The sequence below is a fragment of the Topomyia yanbarensis genome, chromosome 2 (genome assembly GCF_030247195.1).
Source record: "Topomyia yanbarensis strain Yona2022 chromosome 2, ASM3024719v1, whole genome shotgun sequence".
Lineage (NCBI taxonomy): Eukaryota > Metazoa > Arthropoda > Insecta > Diptera > Culicidae > Topomyia > Topomyia yanbarensis.
The window spans coordinates 18035206-18056654 of record NC_080671.1 but is presented as its reverse complement, the minus strand read 5'-3'; the positions used below and the strand labels follow the sequence as shown (position 1 = coordinate 18056654).

At 39.6% G+C, this 21449-nt stretch overlaps 1 protein-coding gene across 1 annotated transcript; it reads left to right on the top strand.

Moving 5' to 3' along the window:
• The first annotated feature begins 5883 nt into the window (after window positions 1-5883).
• LOC131682065 (UPF0764 protein C16orf89 homolog) lies at window positions 5884-19390 on the top strand. Its single transcript, XM_058963244.1, has 5 exons — window positions 5884-6159; window positions 18049-18183; window positions 18251-18439; window positions 18517-18688; window positions 18750-19390. Exons 1-5 carry the CDS (start codon window positions 5955-5957, stop codon window positions 19120-19122), a joined length of 1074 nt encoding a protein of 357 aa, XP_058819227.1. The 5' UTR covers window positions 5884-5954; the 3' UTR covers window positions 19123-19390.
• Window positions 19391-21449: the final 2059 nt, after the last annotated feature.

The following is a 21449-nucleotide window of genomic DNA, read 5'->3' as shown; positions in this document are numbered from 1 at the left end:
GTACATCATGAGGATCAATATTCGGAAAGGGGTACATCCCAAGGAGCAATCCTGGTTTTATAGCACGCTACAAGTGCATTTTAAGTTTTAAGAAGGGCTTCAAGAGAGCCATAAAAACTTAAATGGTTTTTAGGGATGAAACGAAAACGGTTGAAAACCACTGATGTAGATGATATGGCCGGTGTTAAGTCAGACTGGACTAAGTCGCAAAACATCAAAAAGTGAGATAATGATAGCACCGGATGAAAAATTTCTTCAGCTACATTCCACTTCTGCCAGAAATGTAATATCAATCAATTAACATGGCTTATGGCAAAAATTAATTTTGATTTATAATGCTGCGATTCAAACTTTAAACTCGTATTTCTCTAAATGAATACAATGTCATGTAACATGTCATATGTAATGAACCAATAACCATGGGATACTGCATCGATCTGGGTCTAGTTGAATTGACAGCCAGAATAATTCAATCTGCCAGTCGTCCGGGTATCCCTTCGCTTCTATCCGCCACCTGAAGTACGCGCCGTGCTGCTTCTAGATTCTAGGAGCCACCAGAATCCTAGGTCTCCACACTACAAATCTCTAAACATAAAAAATTGTCGTCTGGAGCCCAACGCCTAGCCCACGGTATTACATTCTTAGTATACCTTGCATTTATGCACCTACCTGTGTACACCTATAACCAGTCACGAACTTAATAAGCTACATGTTAACGCTGAAATACTTGTAAAATAATCGTAACTTAACGTTGAACAGAGAATGGGCAAAAATCGAAAACGAAAAAAAGCATTTTTTTCAACCCGTGTGTTAGATCTTCATAAAAATCAATCAGCTTATGTAAAATGTTGTTACAGTACTGCTGATTGGTTTTTTTACACGGTGTGGAAAAAACTGCTTTTTTCGTTTTCGATTTTTGCCCATTCTCTGTTCAACCTTAATTAGTTTAATTAGAATTAGTTCTATGTTGTCTTCTTGCTAAATTATTTAACCATGCTGCGGTGGGTGTATGAGGGGGATGAAAAATATTATACCCTTCATTTAAGGCTATGATTGTGAGAATCGAATCAGCAATATATGAGAAACAGGTGTGAATCTAATTTCGGAGCTTGGCCATTTCTTCGGATATTTCGGAATCTTCAACAGTTCTGAATGTGATCAAAGAGACTCGGATTTGCAACTAGTGATCTGTGTGTGTGTGTGTTAACCATCCTAACTCCCACTAGCTGGTAGTGATTTACAGAAAAAAGATGTTTGCATGTATTTTAACATATCCACGCAAATAACTTGGTTCAAGGATTTAGGTAGGTGTTAGCTCAATTGACTTTCCGATGACCCATTTCGTGTACAGCGCCAGACATGTTCCGAGGTCATCGTTCCATCAACCAGCCCCGCCTTACTGTAATGTTTGTATCAAATGGATTATAACATTACAATAAGACTTTCGATTCCTTACATGAGGTAAGAAATCGACGCGTATTTAGTGAATTTATTTGATTTTTGTATATATAAATTAGAATGTCTGTAGAAAAATATACCAGTTTTTCTATTTCCTTCCTCATCTCCTACTTACGCGAGTGACTGATACGTGCTTATCCATTTTTCCCTTCTCCAGATATCCTCAAAATCTGCAGCTTCTTTCTTACACATCAAACAATTGGCGGTCTTACACATCAATCAATTGGCCACGCACGTGGTCCTGACCCAAAAAAGGTTTGGAAAATGTCGGAAGAAAAAGAAAAACTGACCTGCAGGTTTCCGAATGTGGAACTAAGAAATTGGTGCGACACCTATCGGGCGATAGCTACGGATGACGCGCTGATAATTTAGAATCGCCACTTTTTTCACCAAGTGACGCCGAAAAATTTTCACTTTTTGGAAAAGATTTATCACTGGGAAAAACACTTTTTTGTGAGTTTTTGATCTCCACTATTATTATTTACGTTGTTAAAACACTTTTTTTTCTTCCCCGCATCGGGAATAGACGGCCCGTATTGCGGGGGGAGCACTTTTGACACTAATGCTGTGTGGCTTTGAAGCGCTTTACGCCGGGATGAAAAACTCCAAAAAAATCACTGAATTCCACTTCCGATTTATGAAAACTGTTCACCGAGTCGTTCTTCGTATTTAAAAACACTTTTGTTTGATAATCTGTACCGAAAAACTACGATCTTGGACCGACTAGTGAGGAGCTCCAAAACAGTCGACCGATCGCGGCTCCTCGGATTTGCAACTAGTGATCTGGACCAAAATTTTCAAGAAATTTTGAACTCATTTCAATTAGTTTTGCAACATTTAGACATAATGATTATACCGGTTTATCTGAGAATTTCGCATGTGACTGCATACTTCAACACAGGAACCATAACTCTGATTCCAGTGGGATTTAATAGCAATCAATAGGGATGCTGTAGCTTTCATTTGAAACTAAACTTGAGCAAATCGAGTCAGACATTTCTAAGAAGTAGTTGTGAGCTCAATTCAGGAGCTTAGCCACTTTCTCGATGTTTCCGGTTTCGCCGAATGTAACCGAAATGGTCAATGTGGGTTTGATTTGATTGGGCATCAGTGAGCTGACACTATGAATCCAAACAATTTAGAACGCATTTTATGAGGTTTTGCATCTTTTAGATAACATGTTGATACCGATTTGTATGGGAATTTCATGCGCGATGATCAACGATGATAGCATACGCTTTCTATAGTAGAAAGGCAAAACATTTTTGAACGTGTGTTTTCAAGAGCCGTTCCTTGTGATGGTATTGCTATTGCTTGCCACTGTCGTATCCGTGTACTCGGCCACAATATTTTTTATTTGCTGGAAGCAAAAGCACTTCCTTAATAATTGCGAACCAGCTTGGTTATATTATCGCTTTCCAATATCTTAATTTTCGCGTTTTACTTATTGTATAACCAAATTGTATGATTCCTCAAGGTCCATCGTGTGAGCTACGGCTAATACAAATAAAATGATCCGATTAATCTATTTCACATATGTCCACAACACTTACCAGAAAGTCAACCTCTGAATTCACATCCTGATTTGTTATTTTTTTAGTATATGAAAATCGGTTTCTATAGGAAGACGTCACTGCTCAACAATACATAAGGCATGTTGCATCAAATCAAAAAGTGTGTTAATGCAAATACCGGTGATCATTATATTATAATCATCGGCAAAACCATACGTCATTAAGTTTCCTCAACAAGCCATCGGCGACATGGTTCCATAGAATTAGTCACAGCACACTACCTTGACATCCTCAGACATTCAGTTTCCTTGTCTATACTTGTCTTAACGATGAGCACAGATGCCGGTTAGTAACCATTGCGTGTATCCAGATCGTGATATATGAAGGTACTCCATGAACTCGTGACGTTTAAATGATCAAAGACGATGCACTTATGATCAGATAACAATGGTTCGAGCTCGTTTGGTACGAGCCAGTTTGCCAATTCATGCAGAATACCGTCAGAGCAGAGAGTTACATCTAACCCCTCTTCTCTGTCAGCTCGTGCAAATGTTGGGCGGTTTCCTGCATTAAGAATGTACAGATTTGTACTACTTAAGTATTCCATTAATTCGGTGCTTCTCAAATTGATGTCTGAGCTGCCCCAAATTATGTGGTGGGCGTTTGCATCACTGCCAATCATGAGGGGAAACCCATTTCTACCACAGTATGATACAACCTTTTTGAAATCATCAGAAGATGATGATTCATTATGTGGCAAATATACCGAACAATAGACGCATTTCTTGTTTATGTTGTCAACAGTCATACGGTAAGTGACGGCACAAATATCGCGAGTTGTGAGGTCGGATATAAGACATGCGTCAATAGCGCTATTCGCAAGTATACATGCACGAGGCATTTCACGTGGATTTGTCATGCCATTTTTGTTGAAAGCTACGAAGACGGGGTTAAGCAGCTTTCCAACATAGAAGTTTCCTTTATTGAAATACGGTTCTTGAACCGAAGCTATGGAAGCTTTTTCTTCCTGCACAAGGCGGGATAGATTCATAGTTGCAATACGTTTATGCTGAAGATTAATTTGCGCTACTCTAACTATACTCCATCACAGCACTATCCATTTCATCATCAGCACTTGTTGTACAGCACCTAGAAGATACCAAGCGAGTTGGCTTATAGTCGCCTATAGCGAAATGGGTATTAGAGATATGACCATCATTTGAATCTCACGATTTGCGAAGAAACAAACGTCTACTATGTCAGAGATTCGCGTAACACAGCAAGGGTAAGATCCACGGCACTCCGTGCGCGGCAGGCATTTTAGTCCTGATAGCCGTTTAGTTCTCGGCACGAAGAACTAGTGAACCACAGCCAAAAACCGACGGTCCTCACGGTAAAGAGGGACAAGTCTGTCTTTACCAGGAGGCATGTTGGTGGACTTGAGTGATTCGTAGTTATGCTGCCTAAGCTCGACCCCCATCAGCAGAAGACAAAAGTTAAGCCCGTAAGGTATTTAGCCTGTTCTAATGACCCTGCCCTTTCTAGTTTTCCGATCAGTATACTTCACATCCTTGCTCTCACTTGAGTATTATGCCTCTAAATTTTCAGAACTTTCCCTACCCAGTAATCTCTAGCTAATTGAATGTCGTTAAAATGTAAAAAATAAAAAAAAAATATTTACGAAAAGCGAGAAAATACCAGGGAAAACAGGAGCTGGCCCTGAAGCTTTATTCTTGATAAAGATTCGCCAGTCTTGGAAGGATTAGTCATTAGTCAAAATATGGAGGAATTGGTAGAGGAGGCGTTTTATGAGAACGAGAAACTACCAACCACATCGAAGGGCTCGAAGTAACTATCTACAGATTCCCCTTAACCAATTTCAAGCGCTAGGGGTTCAATAAAACAATCGGCTCAAAAAAAGAAAAAAATGGTGAATTCATTTTAGTATTTTCCAGACGAGAATCTAAACAAACTATCGTAATTTCGCTTTTGATTCGCGTTTCAGATCAATCCAATGAAGCAAAGTTAGAAAATACTGATCTGAGCCGCCGTAAACTACAGTTGATCACAGAGATTCTAGGGAAAGAACGTGAACTAAAATCACTGAAATTTCGAATAGATTAATAGAATTATTAACTATATTCACATGGTATTATAACTTAGTTTGTGGTATTAACATAAACAAAACAAAGACTGACTCATGCTAAGTAAACTATCAGGCGGCTTCATCGCAGAAATAAAGCGAAAACCAAATGCTCAGCAGAAACAAATAAATTTCATTCATTGCTCATTCCAACGTAGATACTGAAGGGGGATCAATTGAAGATTGCGTGTCACAGCGGGCTGTTTGGTATGGAAAACTACATGATACCGCTCATAGTGAAAATGCTTGCGGTGCGATGGCTCGAAAATCTCTCACCCACCCCATCTGCCTGTGGTGATACACTTGTCTTACAGGATTCTGCTCCCGTCCTATTCCACAACAGGACACGCTGCGTCACTCGCTGCCGGCAATCTAGAAGATTGTCCCACGCTAACGTAAGGCAAGACTGCTGGTGAGAAGCAAACGAAATCTTAAATTGTTTTTCTATTAGCCGCGGATTAACCTAATCCAGAGGAGAAATACATTTTTATTTCTCTCGTGCGGAGCGCTGTGATTCCGTGGCAGCATTCTGAGCCAACGCGAACGCATGGGTTTGGCATTCGCTGTAGTACCTACGTCTGTCGTCGCTGAACATTGAATTTATCTTACGAATTGGACATCGGGATACCAACCGTCACTGTCACGCTGTCTCAAATTAATAACGAGTGGCTCCTTTTCAGTGGAAGAAAGCTTGAGGATAATAATTCCAGCTCGTTGTTTATTTAAGATGCGTACGTTTGTGATATTCGGAGTTCATTTTCCATTTGGACGGCCGCAGATTCGGTCGCTCCTGCTGCTGTGCGAAAGTTGTTGTGGATGGTGCTTTCTAGAACATTGTGATGCTTCTGTTGGTGAGAGTTTTGTTGGTGTCCGCTGTGTTCTTCTACTGTCCCGGCCAGGTTAGCAGCTATTCAGCAGAGTCGTTGGAGCGTAGAATCGGACCGGACGTACTGCTGATGCGATTGGATAAGCTACTGGATGTGTGTATTGCCAACTATGAGGATTTAACGACAGATTTATTGCTTGGAGTGGCAATTGCGAATGGTAAAATTCTATCTTACTGTGGAATATAATTGTGGGATCATGTGCAAGCTACTAAATAGTATTACAGAAATATTTACAATTGGGTGGGTATAGAGGTCTCTTATGAATCTTATTAGTCACATGAATGATAACTTATATTGAGATTTTTTTACTTTTGATCAGGTTTGATTTAGTCTATTCTGTGCGACAAGGAAAACTGTAAAATACATGTGCCTCTCTTTTCCCTCTACAATTTAAGTCAATGCAGATTAGGACCAAAAGTCCGTAAAATGCGAAATAATTTAATATCGTCACTAGGAGTGAACGAATTTCCTCAAAACAAATTTTCTTAAGTCGATTGCGAGTTGTCTAATTGAATAACCCCTTTCATCAATTTATTTATATATAGTCGTTCGTAATCAATGAGAAACGTCAACATTATTCTAATTTTGAGTGTGTTAAAATCACTTGAGGTATCTAATGAAGGTTGTGTCATATATTTTACACATCTGTGAGCGATGGCTTACCCTGTTTTACCCCTAATATACCTTGTATCCGCCGGGTTGAAGTATCTCAATCAAGAATTGATATACTGCCACGGTGGTCCCAAAGAGCAGAAAAGGTTTTTTTAGGTTTCGTCAAAACTGTTGACTTTAGCAATGTGATGTCTTTCAGAAAGTTTCTTGGAATTTCTGTCTCCCTGATAATGAGTTACGAAATTTATTTTCTTCAATAATTCAGATAGACAAATACTTACTTCCGCAAAGTAATAGAGAAATTCGTTACAAATATTTTACTCAAAGATTTCAACTCTCTATCTTTTAAGCTTCTCGAGATATTGGGCATTATTTGTAAAAGGCCCCTTAAAAACAGCTTTTTCGTCATAAGTTTTCTTCTAGATTTTTCCATTATATAAGTGCTCTAGAAATTTTTGGACTGTAAAACTGCGTTACTTTGCCGAAGACGGGAACTTGCTATCAATAGTATGTGTGGAGATATTCACGTTTTATGATTGAAAATAGCTCTTTTTCCGATGCCGATAACTTTTAAACAGGCAAAACGAGCAATCCATTTGGTAAACAAATTAAAGTGCAAGAAAAGCACAACAAATGCTGGAAAAATTAGATCTCCCTAAGGCGGCCCTCTAGGGAAATATTAAGCTTGTTTTTTTTTTCATACGTTTATTTGACACGGCATTTGCAATAGCTTTTTACGCCAGTTTCTTTTTTTACATAGCACGTTACAAAAATCCTTAAGACTAATTTTAACTATACTAGTACTTTGTCTAAAACTAACACTGAAATCACTTTATTGTTTGCTTTTTTCCTTACATTGTTGTATTTCATACTGATCTAGTATTTTCGGGTGAATTTATTTACTTTTTTTCTGTTATTGTCTAAATTTAAAAACTAAATATTCTAGGACCCTTTAATTGGTGAATGATTAGCCTTGGATGAGAGTATGAGGAGATGAATTTAATTAAATTTTGACAGACGCTGTTTTTAGAAAATGATAGATAAGTTCCATGTATAGAGGATCGCGATACGCCAGGATGTCTCTAACAGGAACATGGATTGGTCTTCCTCGGACTTGTAAAGAATCTACTAATTGTGATCCGGCTTCACGATATTCAGTGCAGGACCAAACAACATGCTCAATGTCATGGTAACCTTCTCCACAAGCACAATGATTACCCTCAGCGAGCCCAATACGACGGAGATGCGCATCTAAAGTATAATGATTGGACATGAGCCTAGACATCACACGGATGAAGTCCCGACTTACATCCAATCCTTTGAACCATGCCTTCGTTGATACTTTAGGGGTAATTGAGTGTAGCCATCGTCCCATATCTCCATTGTCCCAAGATGTTTGCCAACTAGCAAGTGTCCTCTGTCGAGAAGCGCTATAAAATTCATTGTAAGCGATGGGTCTTTCATATATTTCACCATCTAGTGCACCAATCTTGGCTAAATTATCAGCTTTCTCATTGCCCGCAATAGAGCAATGGGCGGGGAGCCACACTAGGGTAAATTTATAACATTTTCTTGTCAGGTTACTCAGAGATTCTCGTATCTTCCCCAAAAAGAATGGATCGTGATTATCAATCCTCTTTGAGCGTAGAGCTGCAATTGTGCTGAGACTATCAGTGAGGATAAAGTAATGGTTCGGGGGTAAAGTATTAATTATTTGCAAACTATAGTGAACTGCTGCTAGTTCCGCTATATAAACAGAGGCGGGTTCTGCAAGTTTGAGAGAAATTGAAAAATTATTGTTGAAAATACCGAAACCAGTGGCCTCACTGATTCGTGACCCATCAGTGTAAAACATTTTAAGGCAGTCTATGTGTTGATATTTACTTGTGAATATTTTAGGGATCTCCCGCGAGCGTAGATGATCCGGAATTCCACGAATCTCTGCTTGCATGGACGTGTCGAAGAATAAAGTGGATTCAGGAATATCTAGTATATTGACGTATGTGGGAACATACTTAGCAGGCGTTATTTCTTGTGACATGTGATTGAAATACACTGTCATGAATCTGGTTTGGGGTTGAAGCTCGACAAGTCTTTCAAAATTTTCAATTACCAGTGGGTTCATAACCTCACATCGAATAAGTAAACGAGAAGAGAGATCCCAGAATCGGTCTTTTAAAGGAAGAACTCCCGCTAGTACTTCAAGACTCATCGTATGGGTCGACTGCATGCAACCTAAGGCAATTCGTAAACAGCGATACTGTATCCGTTCCAGTTTAATAATGTGAGTGTTCGCAGCTGAACGGAAACAGATGCACCCATATTCCATTACTGAAAGTATTGTTGTTTGATACAATCTTATCATGTCACTTGGATGAGAACCCCACCATGATCCAGTTATTGTTCGCAGAAAATTTATCCTTTGTTGGCATTTCGTTATTAGATACCTAATGTGGCCTCCCCATGTGCCTTTAGAATCGAACCAAATTCCAAGGTATTTAAAAGTCAGGACTTGGGCTATCGTTCTACCAACCAACTGAAGCTGAAGCTGAGCTGGATCACGCTTCCTTGAAAAAACAACCAACTCTGTTTTCTCCGTAGAGAAATCGATGCCTAACTTCAAAGCCCAACTTGATAAATTATCCAAACTATCTTGCAGTGGTTGTTGTAAATTTAAGGCTTTTGGTCCTGTAACAGAAACCACGCCATCATCTGCAAGTTGCCTTAGAGTGCATGGGCTGACAATACAATTATCAATATCATTCACGTAAAAATTGTAGAGAAGGGGGCTTAAACAAGAACCTTGTGGGAGGCCCATGTAACTTATTCTGAATGTTGCCAAATCGCCATATGAAAAATGCATGTGCTTTTCTGACAATAAGTTGTATAAATAATTATTTAATATTGGTGAAAGACCACATTGATGTAGTTTCTCTGAGAGAACATCAATGGAAACAGAGTCGAATGCTCCTTTTATGTCTAAGAACACAGACGCCATTTGTTCTTTTTTTGCGTAAGCTAGTTGGATTTCTGACGAAAGTAGCGCCAGACAATCATTCGTTCCCTTTCCCCTCCGAAAACCAAACTGGGTATCTGATAGCAAGCCGTTCGCCTCAACCCAATTGTCGAGACGTCGTAGGATAATTTTTTCCAACAATTTCCTGATGCAGGATAGCATTGCAATCGGTCGATACGAGTTATGATCGGAGGCTGGTTTTCCCGGTTTTGGAATTGCGATAACTCTCACTTGTCTCCAGTCGTGCGGGACAATGTTCTGCTCAAGAAGCTTATTGAATAAATTCAACAAGCGTCTTTTTGCTAGGTCAGGCAGATTCTTCACCAAGTTGAATTTAATTCTGTCTAGTCCCGAAGCATTATTGTTGCATGAGAGGAGTGCAATTGAGAATTCCATCATTGTCAAAGGCGAATCTATGAAATCGTTACTTGTGGGAGCATCGCGAGTGATTTTCTGCGCAGGAGCAGAATCGGGACAAATTTTCTTGGCAAAATTAAATATCCAACGATTCGAAAAATCTTCGCTTTCATTAGTCACGTTTCGATTCCTCATTCTTCTGGCTGTGTTCCAAAGAGTACTCATTGATGTTTCTCTTGACAAGCCATTAACGAAGTGTCTCCAATAACTAGATTTTTTGGCACGACGTATACTGTCAAATTTGTTTTGCAAAATGAAATAATTTTCAAAGTTCTCACGTATACCCCCTTTCTGTTTCATAATTTCTTTGTAGGCAACTTGTTTAGCTTCATATGCATCAGAGCACTCTTTGTCCCACCAAGGATTAGGGGGCCGTCTATTTATTGTCATTCCAGGACTGCATTTCGTTTGGGCTTGTTCTGCTGCTTCAATAATTAAACCCGCTAGGAATTCATATTCTTCGGTAGGGGGTAGCTCTTCTGTCGAAGCAAGAGAAGTGGAAATTAATGTTTCGTATGTTTTCCAATCAATATTTCGTGTTAAGTCATAAGGAACATTGATTGAATTCGTAAGGCCTAATTCACTGTTAATTGAAACGACGATTGGCAAATGATCGCTACCGTGAGGATCAGGTACAACCTTCCACGTGCAATCTAACCGAAGTGATGTCGAGCACAGAGATAGATCTAATGCACTTGGACGTGCAGGAGGTCTGGGGATGCGTGTTGTTTCGCCAGTATTTAAAACTGTCATATTAAATTCGTCACAAACATTGTAAATCAAAGAGGATCGATTATCATTGTAGAGGGAACCCCACAATACTCCGTGCGAGTTGAAGTCTCCCAGTATCAGACGCGGAGCAGCCATGGATTCCACTACCTCAAAAATTTGACGTTGTCCAATTTGAACTTTGGGAGGTATATATATAGAAGCGATAGACATGTCTTTGCCTTTAATGTTCGTTTGGACAGCAACAGCCTCAATGCCCGCAAACAAGGGGATGTTAATTCTATAGAAAGAATAGCACTTTTTAATTCCTAGAAGCACTCCTCCATACGGGGTGTCTCGGTCTAGGCGAATAATGTTGAAATCATTTAAGTTGAAATTAATGTTTGAGGTAAGCCATGTTTCACATAGAGCAAAAGCATCGCATTTTAAATTATGCAGTAAAATTTTTAAGGAATCAATTTTAGGTATGATACTTCTGCAATTCCACTGTAAAACAGTGATGGAATCTTTCATTGGAGGAGGTGAATTACCCATTGAAAGATACAATCGCTGCAAGGATGGGCCATTGAGCAATCAGCTGCTCTAAAAATGTTCTAATTGTTGGGAGGAAAGCTGAAAGTATACTCTTTAGTGGTTCAGAAATATTGAATGCTTTAAAAATCCAATCAACAATTTCAGAAAATTTCAATAATCCTACCCCCGGCTGAGGCTCAGAGGTAGTCGAAATTTTATTATTTCCAGTAATGGTGTTCTGTATGGATTGTACGTTCCCAAAACCGGGCGGAATTGATTTCGGTTTTGAATCGGAATTTTTCGGTTTTGGGCGCAGTTTATCTATTGGTGGAGAAATTTTAAGGCCTTTTCTTGGCAGCTTGGGAAAAGAAGACTGTTTTCTTTTTCTGGAATTTCCGGGTAAAACAAATGATGTACCTTCGCACGCTCCGTCAGAGTCAGACTGTTCCGAAAATAGAGATGCGTAAGTGTTTTCTAAGAAGATGGGTTTAGGGGTAGCATTTTTCAACATTTCTGCATAGGAGCGCTTAGACCTCTCCTTCAAGGATCGTTTAATTTTATCCTCACGCAATTTATAAATGGGGCATGCAGAGAGCTCATGTGAGTTTTCTCCGCACATTAAACATTTTTCTGAATTTTCATTGCATGTATCCTCTTGATGAGAACCCCCACATTTGCCACACCGTGCCTTATTGGAACAGTAAGTGGCTGTGTGGCCAAGCTGTTTGCAATTAAGGCAATTCATTACACGAGGGATAAAAAGGCGAACAGGGAGACGAATCTTATCGATAATGACATAGTTGAGCAGCGCAGACCCAGCGAAAGTCACTCGAAATGAGTCAGACAGTCGATAAACTTTTTTATCTCCTTCGTGTGATACTGAATGCAATTGCTTGCATTCAAGTATTTTTACGTCTTTAAGTATGGTGTCTTTGAAACGACCAACCCCATGCTTAACTAAGTCATCAACAGTCAAACTCGATTCTGTGATGACCCCATCAATTTCAATTTCCTTTGAAGGAATATACGCTCTATACTCACGCGTAAAAAGCTCGCAAGAAGCAATTGCATTGGCTTGTTTGAGACTACCAACGACAATGCGTATTTTATCTTTATTGACTTTGACGATCTCTTTTACATCCGAGAATCGCGAAGTCAAATCTTTAGAAATTTGAATAATATTTAGCGCCTTTACTTTACGCCTAATAAATACAATCCATGGTCCCGTTGACGACTCTGGGTAAATTTTAATTCTAGTCGGATTTACATTTTCAGCATAAGGCTTAGGGGGAGGGTCTGGTACTCGTTCTCCCATCTCTTCATCCATTTTACCTAGCAAGAAAAACTATCACAAAAAGGAATGAAAAATATACCTGTTATACCTGTAGAACACACCTCATGTGTTACGTTGTAAACTCGGTGCCCGTTGTTTGACAATGTGACACTTGCTGTCCTTCTTCGTCGCGTTGCTTCTTCAGTAGAGAAATAGTCCTACCTGCAACACTTCAAAACTCTCTCCGATTAAGCTGCTCGTCGGTATCACCACCACAAGCGCGCTCTCTCCGTTTCCACCACCTCGGTAGACAAATGTGGCTACCTGTGGCTTGCTGCGAAAATCCCACTGTCGATGCGGCACTTTTCGGTGCCACTTGTTTTCCTTATTCGTCGTACCACTTCTGCGGTAGACAAATAGAGCAAATGGGTCTACCTGTGACGCTTCCCTCTCGTCGATTAGAATTGCCCGACGACACCAATACACTATATTTTTTTCTGTGTGTACAGGCACGATCACTGTCGATTTCTGCCACCGCGGTAGGCAAATTCGTCTACCCGCGGTTTGCTGTCAAAACACCACTTGTCGAGGATGCCGTTGACCACGCCTCCGACGTATCAACTGTCGACTCACACTTAACAAACTGGTCTCTCTCTCTCCCACAATAACGCATACAGCGTCTCGCACTCCGTCACTCTCTCGAGAACAAAACCTTCCACCTGGAGGCACAACCGTCTCGGTCGGTTGCAAAAACTGTTATGAATATTAAGCTTGTCTCATTCCGTCATCAAATGCATTTGATTACTCGCCATTTGGTTGCACAACGTTGATTGGAAGTCGCCATTCCGAAAATACCCATATTGCATGGGTTATAGCGAATTTCGCTCAACCGGAAGTCGCCATCTTGAATTTCAAAATGGCGTCAAAAATTAATTTCTGACACCTACTCGTCAAGACCATTTCGAAAATACCCATATTCAGGAATCAGAATATATTGGCTTAAATGGTACGTTCCCCGTATGTAGTCGGGATTTTGTGCCTTGCCGTGTGTTTTCATCATTTCCTGAGCGAAAGGAAAGGAAAAGGTGTGGAGAAGTAGAATTGGAAGGGTGGGAAAAATAGCAAAGCACAAAAACAAAAATAAACAACAGGTAAGTTAAACTCACAAGTAGCTCAACTTGCCTGCGAATAAGCCTAAAACTCTTTACCACATTGGATAAGAAACTTTAGTATGTCTCGGAGTTTCAGTCGTCCAAACATGGTTTCGTCTATATAAGGACGGCCGAAGACTCGAAATCGCAATTGCGCTACCACTGGACAGTTGCATATCAGATGATATGAGGTTCCGTAGTCGGATTCACAAAGATCACATGAAAAAGACTCAGCGCGCTGAATAGTTGCCATGTGATAATTGAGTTTACAGTGGCCTGTTAAAGCCCTGGTCAGCATACCGCAGTGTAGCTTCGAAAAATGTAGGAGATTTTTCGAAATCACTGGGCACGGTTGTTCTAGAAACGCCTTTGTTTGGCGACACGTTTGTAGATTTCTCCAATCATTACGGTGCTAGGACGAAGCCCAGGACCGTATTTTTTCCCTTATCCAACTTGTCGAAATTGGCAGCGCGGGCTCAGGACCAACGAAGTCAATCGCTGAACCTGCCCTGGCTAATTCGTCAGCCCATTCATTTCCAGTAATACTGCAATGTCCGGGCATCCAGACAAGGTAGATAGTGTTGACAATGCTTAGTTCTTCGATCACAAGCTTGGATTTGTCTGAGCTAAGGGCCTTGATTGCAGCCTGACTATCGGAGCAGAAGTTTATAACTCTGCCAGACAAACTCAGTTGAAGGGCCGATTGTACCCCGGACATAATCGCGAAGATTTCTGCTTGGAATACAGTACAGTATCTACCTAGTGAGTGAGATTGCTCCGATCTCATGTCACGACAGTAGACACCAGGACCAGCACGTCCCTCCATCAGAGAACCGTCAGTGTAACAGACCACATGCGTTTGTTGTCTTTCCATATCGACAGACAACCACTCCTCTCGAGAGGGAATCTTCACATGGAATGTCCTGTAAGCAAAACTACTTGTGAGTGTAATATCGCTGGGAACAAGAATATCTTCACCCCATGTAACCATTTGTGACCACAATCGTGTATGCCTGGTAGCAAGATCAACATGGTTACTGTTCCAAAGTCCAGTAACCTGCAGTCTGTATGGACATGATAGTGCTTCTTGTAAACAATTCCTGGCACCTACTCGTCAAGATCATTCCGAAAATACCCATATTGTTGAGGTGCGGGCCGTAAAAAGTCTTCCAGACCCGTATCTACCATCTGTCAGAAAATCTTCTAAGTCTTCTTTGACGTAGGACTGCGTCTTTGTTTTCAATATGGGGGTGCACTTTGCAAATTCTACAAAAATGGTATGTAACGAAAAGTGGTTCAATTTTAAACGCAGCCATCAGCCATCTCACGATAAATTTTCAATTTTTTTGCACAAATCGCCCCGAATTACTTCTAAGAAAAGATTCCAATACACCCAAAGATTTTTGATATCATGGCATTAAAAATTTAAATAATATACAACTTTGTCAAAATATCGCGCATTTACATACTGAAGATAGCGCTTCCCAAGACCAGTACGACAGATTTGTGTACCTAGCGTGCTACGCTTCTATGAATGACGTCATCATCGACTATTTAATGAACGGATTTAGCCGGACAAGCTCAGTTGCCTGTTGAACGGCAGGCGGAGCAGATCACTGCGCTGTGTGTTTTCACAGCCAGTATAGCTGGGTGAAAAATCCGTTGCACTGCTTGTGGAGCTATGCTATCCAGTACTATGCTTTCTTTTGTGTTGTGCTCGTTTCCAGCACACTTTTGTGTACAAGCTCGAACACAGTTATTCCTACACAAAATTGGTTGTACATTTGAGCTCCATTTGCAAACACGGTTAACATAGTGTCGTGGTACTAGTTGTCTCTTTCGCTCTACCCATAATCATCAGCGTTGACTCATTTTGCTTTGTTCGCTTGGGTTCAATGTTTCAGGCGAATGTAGGTATATATAATTGGTTGGCAGGGTTACTATATTCACAGATTTTTCTGTAATGTCAGAGATTTTTTTCATAATTTTTGATCACAGATTTTTTTCACAGATGGTAGATTTTTATGAAAATTTGATAGATTTTTGGAAATATTGTGATTTTTTACAGATTTTTCGGAAATTTGTCACAGATTTTTTTCCTGTTTCAGTTATCACAGATGGTAAAATGATATTTTTGACCGAAACACAGATTTCAATGTGGCACCCTGTTTGTTAACGGATGCATGCGTAACCTGCATGATAGCAATTTGTGCACAGATATATCCCTACTAACAATTGAGGTTTTATGGTAGTTTTATAGCCCCTCATAAAACTTAAATTGCACTTGTAGCATGCTATAAAACTTAAATTGTTACTTGGGATGATTAAGACCACTGCATTCGCTATATTTGTATACGTACTTTAGGAAAGTTAAAATGATGGCAAAATAAAACTATAGGACATAACCGGAGTGTCGTGACTACTCGTTTGACTTGTAATTCAAATCGAATGATGCTCAATGAAATATGCGAGAATGTTTCAAGTTATTCTTTATAATAATTATGGTGGTTCTGAAAAGAACCTTTGTTGTCTGCGTTGATAGGGGATGCGCGGGATTCTAAGCTCGTTGATACATTCATCCATGAAATGAACAAATTTCATATTTTCTTGCTTTGAAATATCAATGTAAAAAACAATTAAAACCTTGCCGACGATTGTTTTTCCCCTTTCGCAGCTCACACCGAATGAGCACGCTTTGCAGCCTTCGATGTTTTCGTAGCATTTTTAGTGGCAGTTACTACAGCCTTTTCAGTGACTGCGTTTCTTAGCCTTTGGCTTTTTGGCCTTCTCACCGCCACCACCTCCACCAACGTTTTTCTTCTTTCCGGTGGTAGCCGATTTGATTGGTCGTCCGATGCAGCTTCTCACGACCACGCACGTCTGTTACGCACTGCGTCTTACACACGTCCGGCTTTGAGAAAAGCTTCGACACCCCTATTTATAGGTTTTATCATTAATGTTGATTCTCATTTAAAGTAGTTTTTGAACTATTTAAACAAATTTTATATAGCAAACAACGTATCGGTAGCAAGCGTTGAACGTTTTCCTTCCGATTTATGAAACAAGATTGGCAATCCGTTTAGTAGAAGAAAAGTTATTAAGGTTCAAAATGTACGTAACGCTTTCGCTAATATGCACTACTATCGCTTTCTCGCTCGCTCTCGTGGCGTGCATGAGCCTTTCCTTTCCGTGCGGCTTCTAATGGCACAACCAAAACTAATATGCCGGCTTTCCCCCGCCAACTGCTCTCGCAAGCAACCCAATACGAATAATCATAGGAACAAACCTGTAGTGAACCTATATATAAACTTTTCATTATTTTATTGTTCGGTTGCTGCACCATATTGGCTTTGTGCGGGATGGGCTGAAAATTTTCACTTTTCCGAGTCGTTTTCGAAAGATTTTTCAAAACACTATTTTTCCGTTGATAATGAATGTCCTACATATTCCAAAATTTAATACAACATTGGTACAAATATTTTCGACAAAATGCCGAAGAAATTGATTAAATCCATTCAGTACAACAAAAGATATAAGCGTTCAAAATCTTACATAATTTTTCTTCCGAAATTTTGAAAAGGGGCCCCTATATTTAAAGGTAAGTCGTTAGTCACGACAAAAATGCGTTAACCCTTGATGTCGCTTAGACTATTTAGGCTGACAAATTGATCAACATGTTCGATAGATGTTATTTGTGACGAATTTGGAGGATTATTCGAGCTTAACTTGTATGCACTATTTTATCTAAAAACTAAAATGCGAGAGGCAATCTGATTATGATGAGTTTTTGGCTAGAGCTAATAGATTCATCTTGGTATCTGATCAATTTATTTCTTATGAATCACGGAATATGCCGGTTTGACTGAGACACGAAGACTGTTTGGAGTAAAACCGCACATTCATTTGCAACTTCGCATGTCTAAGAGGTTCAGTTATGAATGAAAATAATGTTAATGTTTCTCTACGCGTAATTGCATTTGTGGGATCAAGTCGATCTTTGAACAGTGCGTCTCATTTCGAATCATTTTTATATTCAGCTAGGGTACAAATGGACCGCGGCTATGCACCACTTACTCTGGTGAGTGACATGTTTTGATTTCTAAATGAATGTGTTATCATTCGTTGCGGCCTGAAAGATCGACCTCGCTCATAATTGACTGATGGGTTTGATTTATGTATATAAGCTGACCAACTTTGACGAAAAAATCCGTCCTAGCTGGTCAGCTCATGTGTAGGTGAAGTTCCGATGAAATGTATATTTTTGAGATTTCATTAGATGATCATTATTAATAAATCTATTCTATTTACAATTTTGGTTTTATGTCTTTTCTATAGGGCAACTGAAATCGATTCTAACTCGCTCAAGCATATCCAACCGTCCATTTATCGAAACACTGCAGGAAAAATGTAACTACGTAGAAAGCCGCATCGACAGCATCTTCTTCTTTCCAAGCGGAGCAAACGCCATTGGTAATCCAAATACATATATTGATTAACAAAGTGTATCAGCTAAAGCATTTGTTTGCCTATTCCACAGTCAGCAAAGTGTTGATTAATTCAAATTTTTGGGAAATGACATACGACGGGGACGAGCGTCCCCTAGAATATCTCCGTGAGCATGTTGGCTATAGTCAAACAAACCGTCACCGGCGATCGAATGACCGACGTACGTTGCGGGATTATCTGCGCGTGCTTGACTCCGGCGCACCGAGCGAGCTGCAATCAGGTGTGTACATCCATTCATGACTTTTGATTGACTCGGACAAATTACCAACAGTTGCATTATTTTGTTTGCATCTACAGACCAATGCCTATCGGAGCTTCTGGTGAATGATTCGGAAAATGAGTTCAACTTGACCTTATCTCCGTCGGGCAAGAGGCACGCGAACCATGCGAAAGCACTTCGTGTGAGCCACGCGTGCACTGCAGCAATGTCTGTAAGAGTAAAATCCTACGGCTATCGCTTGACTCACAAGTAAGGCGGATCTGGTTGCAGTTCATGATAAGACTAAAGACGGCAATGTATTTTCTTACAGACTTCTCTTTTACATCATTTTGGGACGGCAACAATTCTCCAATGTAGAGCCAGATTTTGTGAGCTCTATCAAGAACAGACTCTGTGCTCAAATATTACGTGAAGCACAGTTAATCGCAGGACTAGGGTATCCGGAAATTCTCCGAGACCTATTTATGGAGCAGGTATTTCTATGTGCTTATGCGGGGAATGGCGAGTTCAGGAATCAAACATGGATAAGCGAAATCGTTGGATGGCAAAATACGAACGGCTGCTTCAAGTATTACAACGACTTTGACGAATCGGAATCGAACCAGCTGGTTAAAGTGTGCTCTACTCATATGACCGGTTTAGGAGCGGCTGTTCTCGGTTTGTTTGCACGGTTGCAATACTAACCGACGACATGTACTCAATAAATATATGCATTTAATTAAAAATGTTGAACACACTCATTTCACTATTGCTTCAATTTCACTACTTCTTATTTTGGTCACATCTATCCATATTTTATTGTCTTGTGAAAAAAATGAAGAAATAATGCTGAACAAAAATTGTTTACATAATGGCAGGGTTATTACGGAAGACAACAAAATAAAAACGCGTCAAATCCGCGCGAGATTTTGTCCGGTTGAAAAGCCAAATAAATATTGCCAAAACTTACAATGTTTTTCTTTGAAAATTCTAGGAGCTTCCGTCAGATTTATTTAGAAATATATTGCGCACTTTCCACTGATCTGGATTCCGCACCGCAAAGTGCGAGTGACCAAACTACTACTGAAAACTGCGAGCTGACAAATCATATGTATTGTAAGTGATAGAAGTGATAGGTACTCTCATAGACAGGACAGTCGCACTAACCAGTACGGTTTGAATCCAGTTTATAGTGTCACAAGCAATGACATCCCAAAATAATTTCGACAAAATGTTATAACTCTAATCTTGCATCGAATCTCCCGCCCGTTTGATTGTACTGTCGTCGTTGAGAATGATAACATTCGTTCTAAAAAGCGATCCGTCATAATACAGAATAAGGCTGATCAACAAAAATAATCGTCTGACCGTGTCTCCACATGCTTCTCATTCAACTAGCGAGCGATAAATGAAACACTTAGCACAAATATACATGCGGGAGTTTTATATCTTACCAACAATCGATTAGGTTTCATAGATGGACCAACTCTGCCTGAAATACACTATCAAATTTCGGGTTTCTATGCCATTTTTGGTTAACATTTGTTCAACTGAGCAATGCAAATATAATGTAATTTCATTTAGTACAATCAAAGTATAAACTTAAAAAAGTAGACTCGTCTATAGAATCAGATTCCCCAAAAGTTACTGGTAATGATTGCATTATTTCTAATAAATACATGGTTCTTGTGAACTCAGTTCGCTAGGTGGGACAAAAATTAGATTCCAGCTCCGAGCAACTTTTTAGGTCGCATTCGGGTCCTAGAACAACTGTGCAAATTATTATGTTATTAAGCAGACACCGATTGATGCTCTGACACTTGATAATATATTCATTTTTTCTAGCACCACTGCTGTTGGTTATCCAATTATACGCAATTTTGTTTTGATCTTCTCTTAATGTGTCCAAATCATTTATCTATACTGTTTGGCCACTTCGCAAGAGTTTTAAGAAATAAATTGAGGCTTCTTTTATACATAATAAGAGAAAGTTAAAAAATTTGCATATAATTCGACCGTCAGCAGCAGTGATGCTATGAAAAGTGAAATTTTCATCAATCTTCAGGGCATGAATCGATTTTTGCTTAATAACTTTTTCCACAAGCATCAGATCGTTTTACGGTCATCTAGACTTTGGTTCCTCCTCGGGCGACTCTTGGAAGAATTATTTTGCAAAAACCGATTTTCTCATACAAAGTCCCATGTAAACTTTAAATCGTGGGCACAAAAATATAGTTTCACCGATCGGGCTAAAAATTTTCAGTTGTTCTGGGAGCTAAATGGGACACAAAAAGTTACTCGGAGTTTTTTTCATAAAACCATGTCCCACTCTATTGGCTACGGCGGCTTTGGTTGCAAAGGAATACATACATTCAGAACACACATTCAATTTTAACCAGCTTCCATCTATGGGTGCTTCGGAGGTTGTGAATAGCTGTAATACAAGTTGCTGTGCTTTTGATGAATGTGTTTTGATTGACAACGATAGCCGATTTCAAGCAAATTCCGTGGCTTAAATTAAAGAATCGCGAAATCCGCAACCGTGCGACCGTAACAACCCTGAATGGAAATATACAGGGCCGCAGAGAGAAAATACGGGCCCGGGGGGTCCAACGTACGGGCCCCCACCACTGTGCCTGAGTACAAAAAAGTCAATATTTGAAATCCATTGGAGTTCACTGATATTATGTATAGTGCACTAAAATTTTATATTTATGTACCATTTTTTTGCTCTAGTTGTTTGTAGTGCCAATGAAGGAAAAAAACGTAGAGTTTTTTTTATACTTTGAGAGTTTTTAATACCTCTTCGACAGTTTTGGTGACTTTAAAAAGCGCCATTTTTGTAATAGTATTTGTAAATGTAAGGAAATGACAAGATTAAAAATGTAGTAATTACAAAAATTAAAAATATCTAAACGGCGGTCAACGACAAAAGATATTTTAATCCACCTAGCGGCGCAATTGTGCCTTTCTCAATCATGAATCACGAGAATGTGTGCGTTGTTTATATTCATTAAAAACTTTTAAATGC

Coding starts and splice junctions, on each gene's coding strand:
- LOC131682065 (XM_058963244.1), top strand. CDS start 5,955: ATGCTTCTGTTGGTGAGAGTTTTGTTGGTGTCCGCTGTGTTCTTCTAC. Junction 6,160..18,048: donor TGGAGTGGCAATTGCGAATG/GTAAAATTCTAT, acceptor TCTTTTCTATAG/GGCAACTGAAATCGATTCTA. Junction 18,440..18,516: donor ACCGAGCGAGCTGCAATCAG/GTGTGTACATCC, acceptor TTGCATCTACAG/ACCAATGCCTATCGGAGCTT.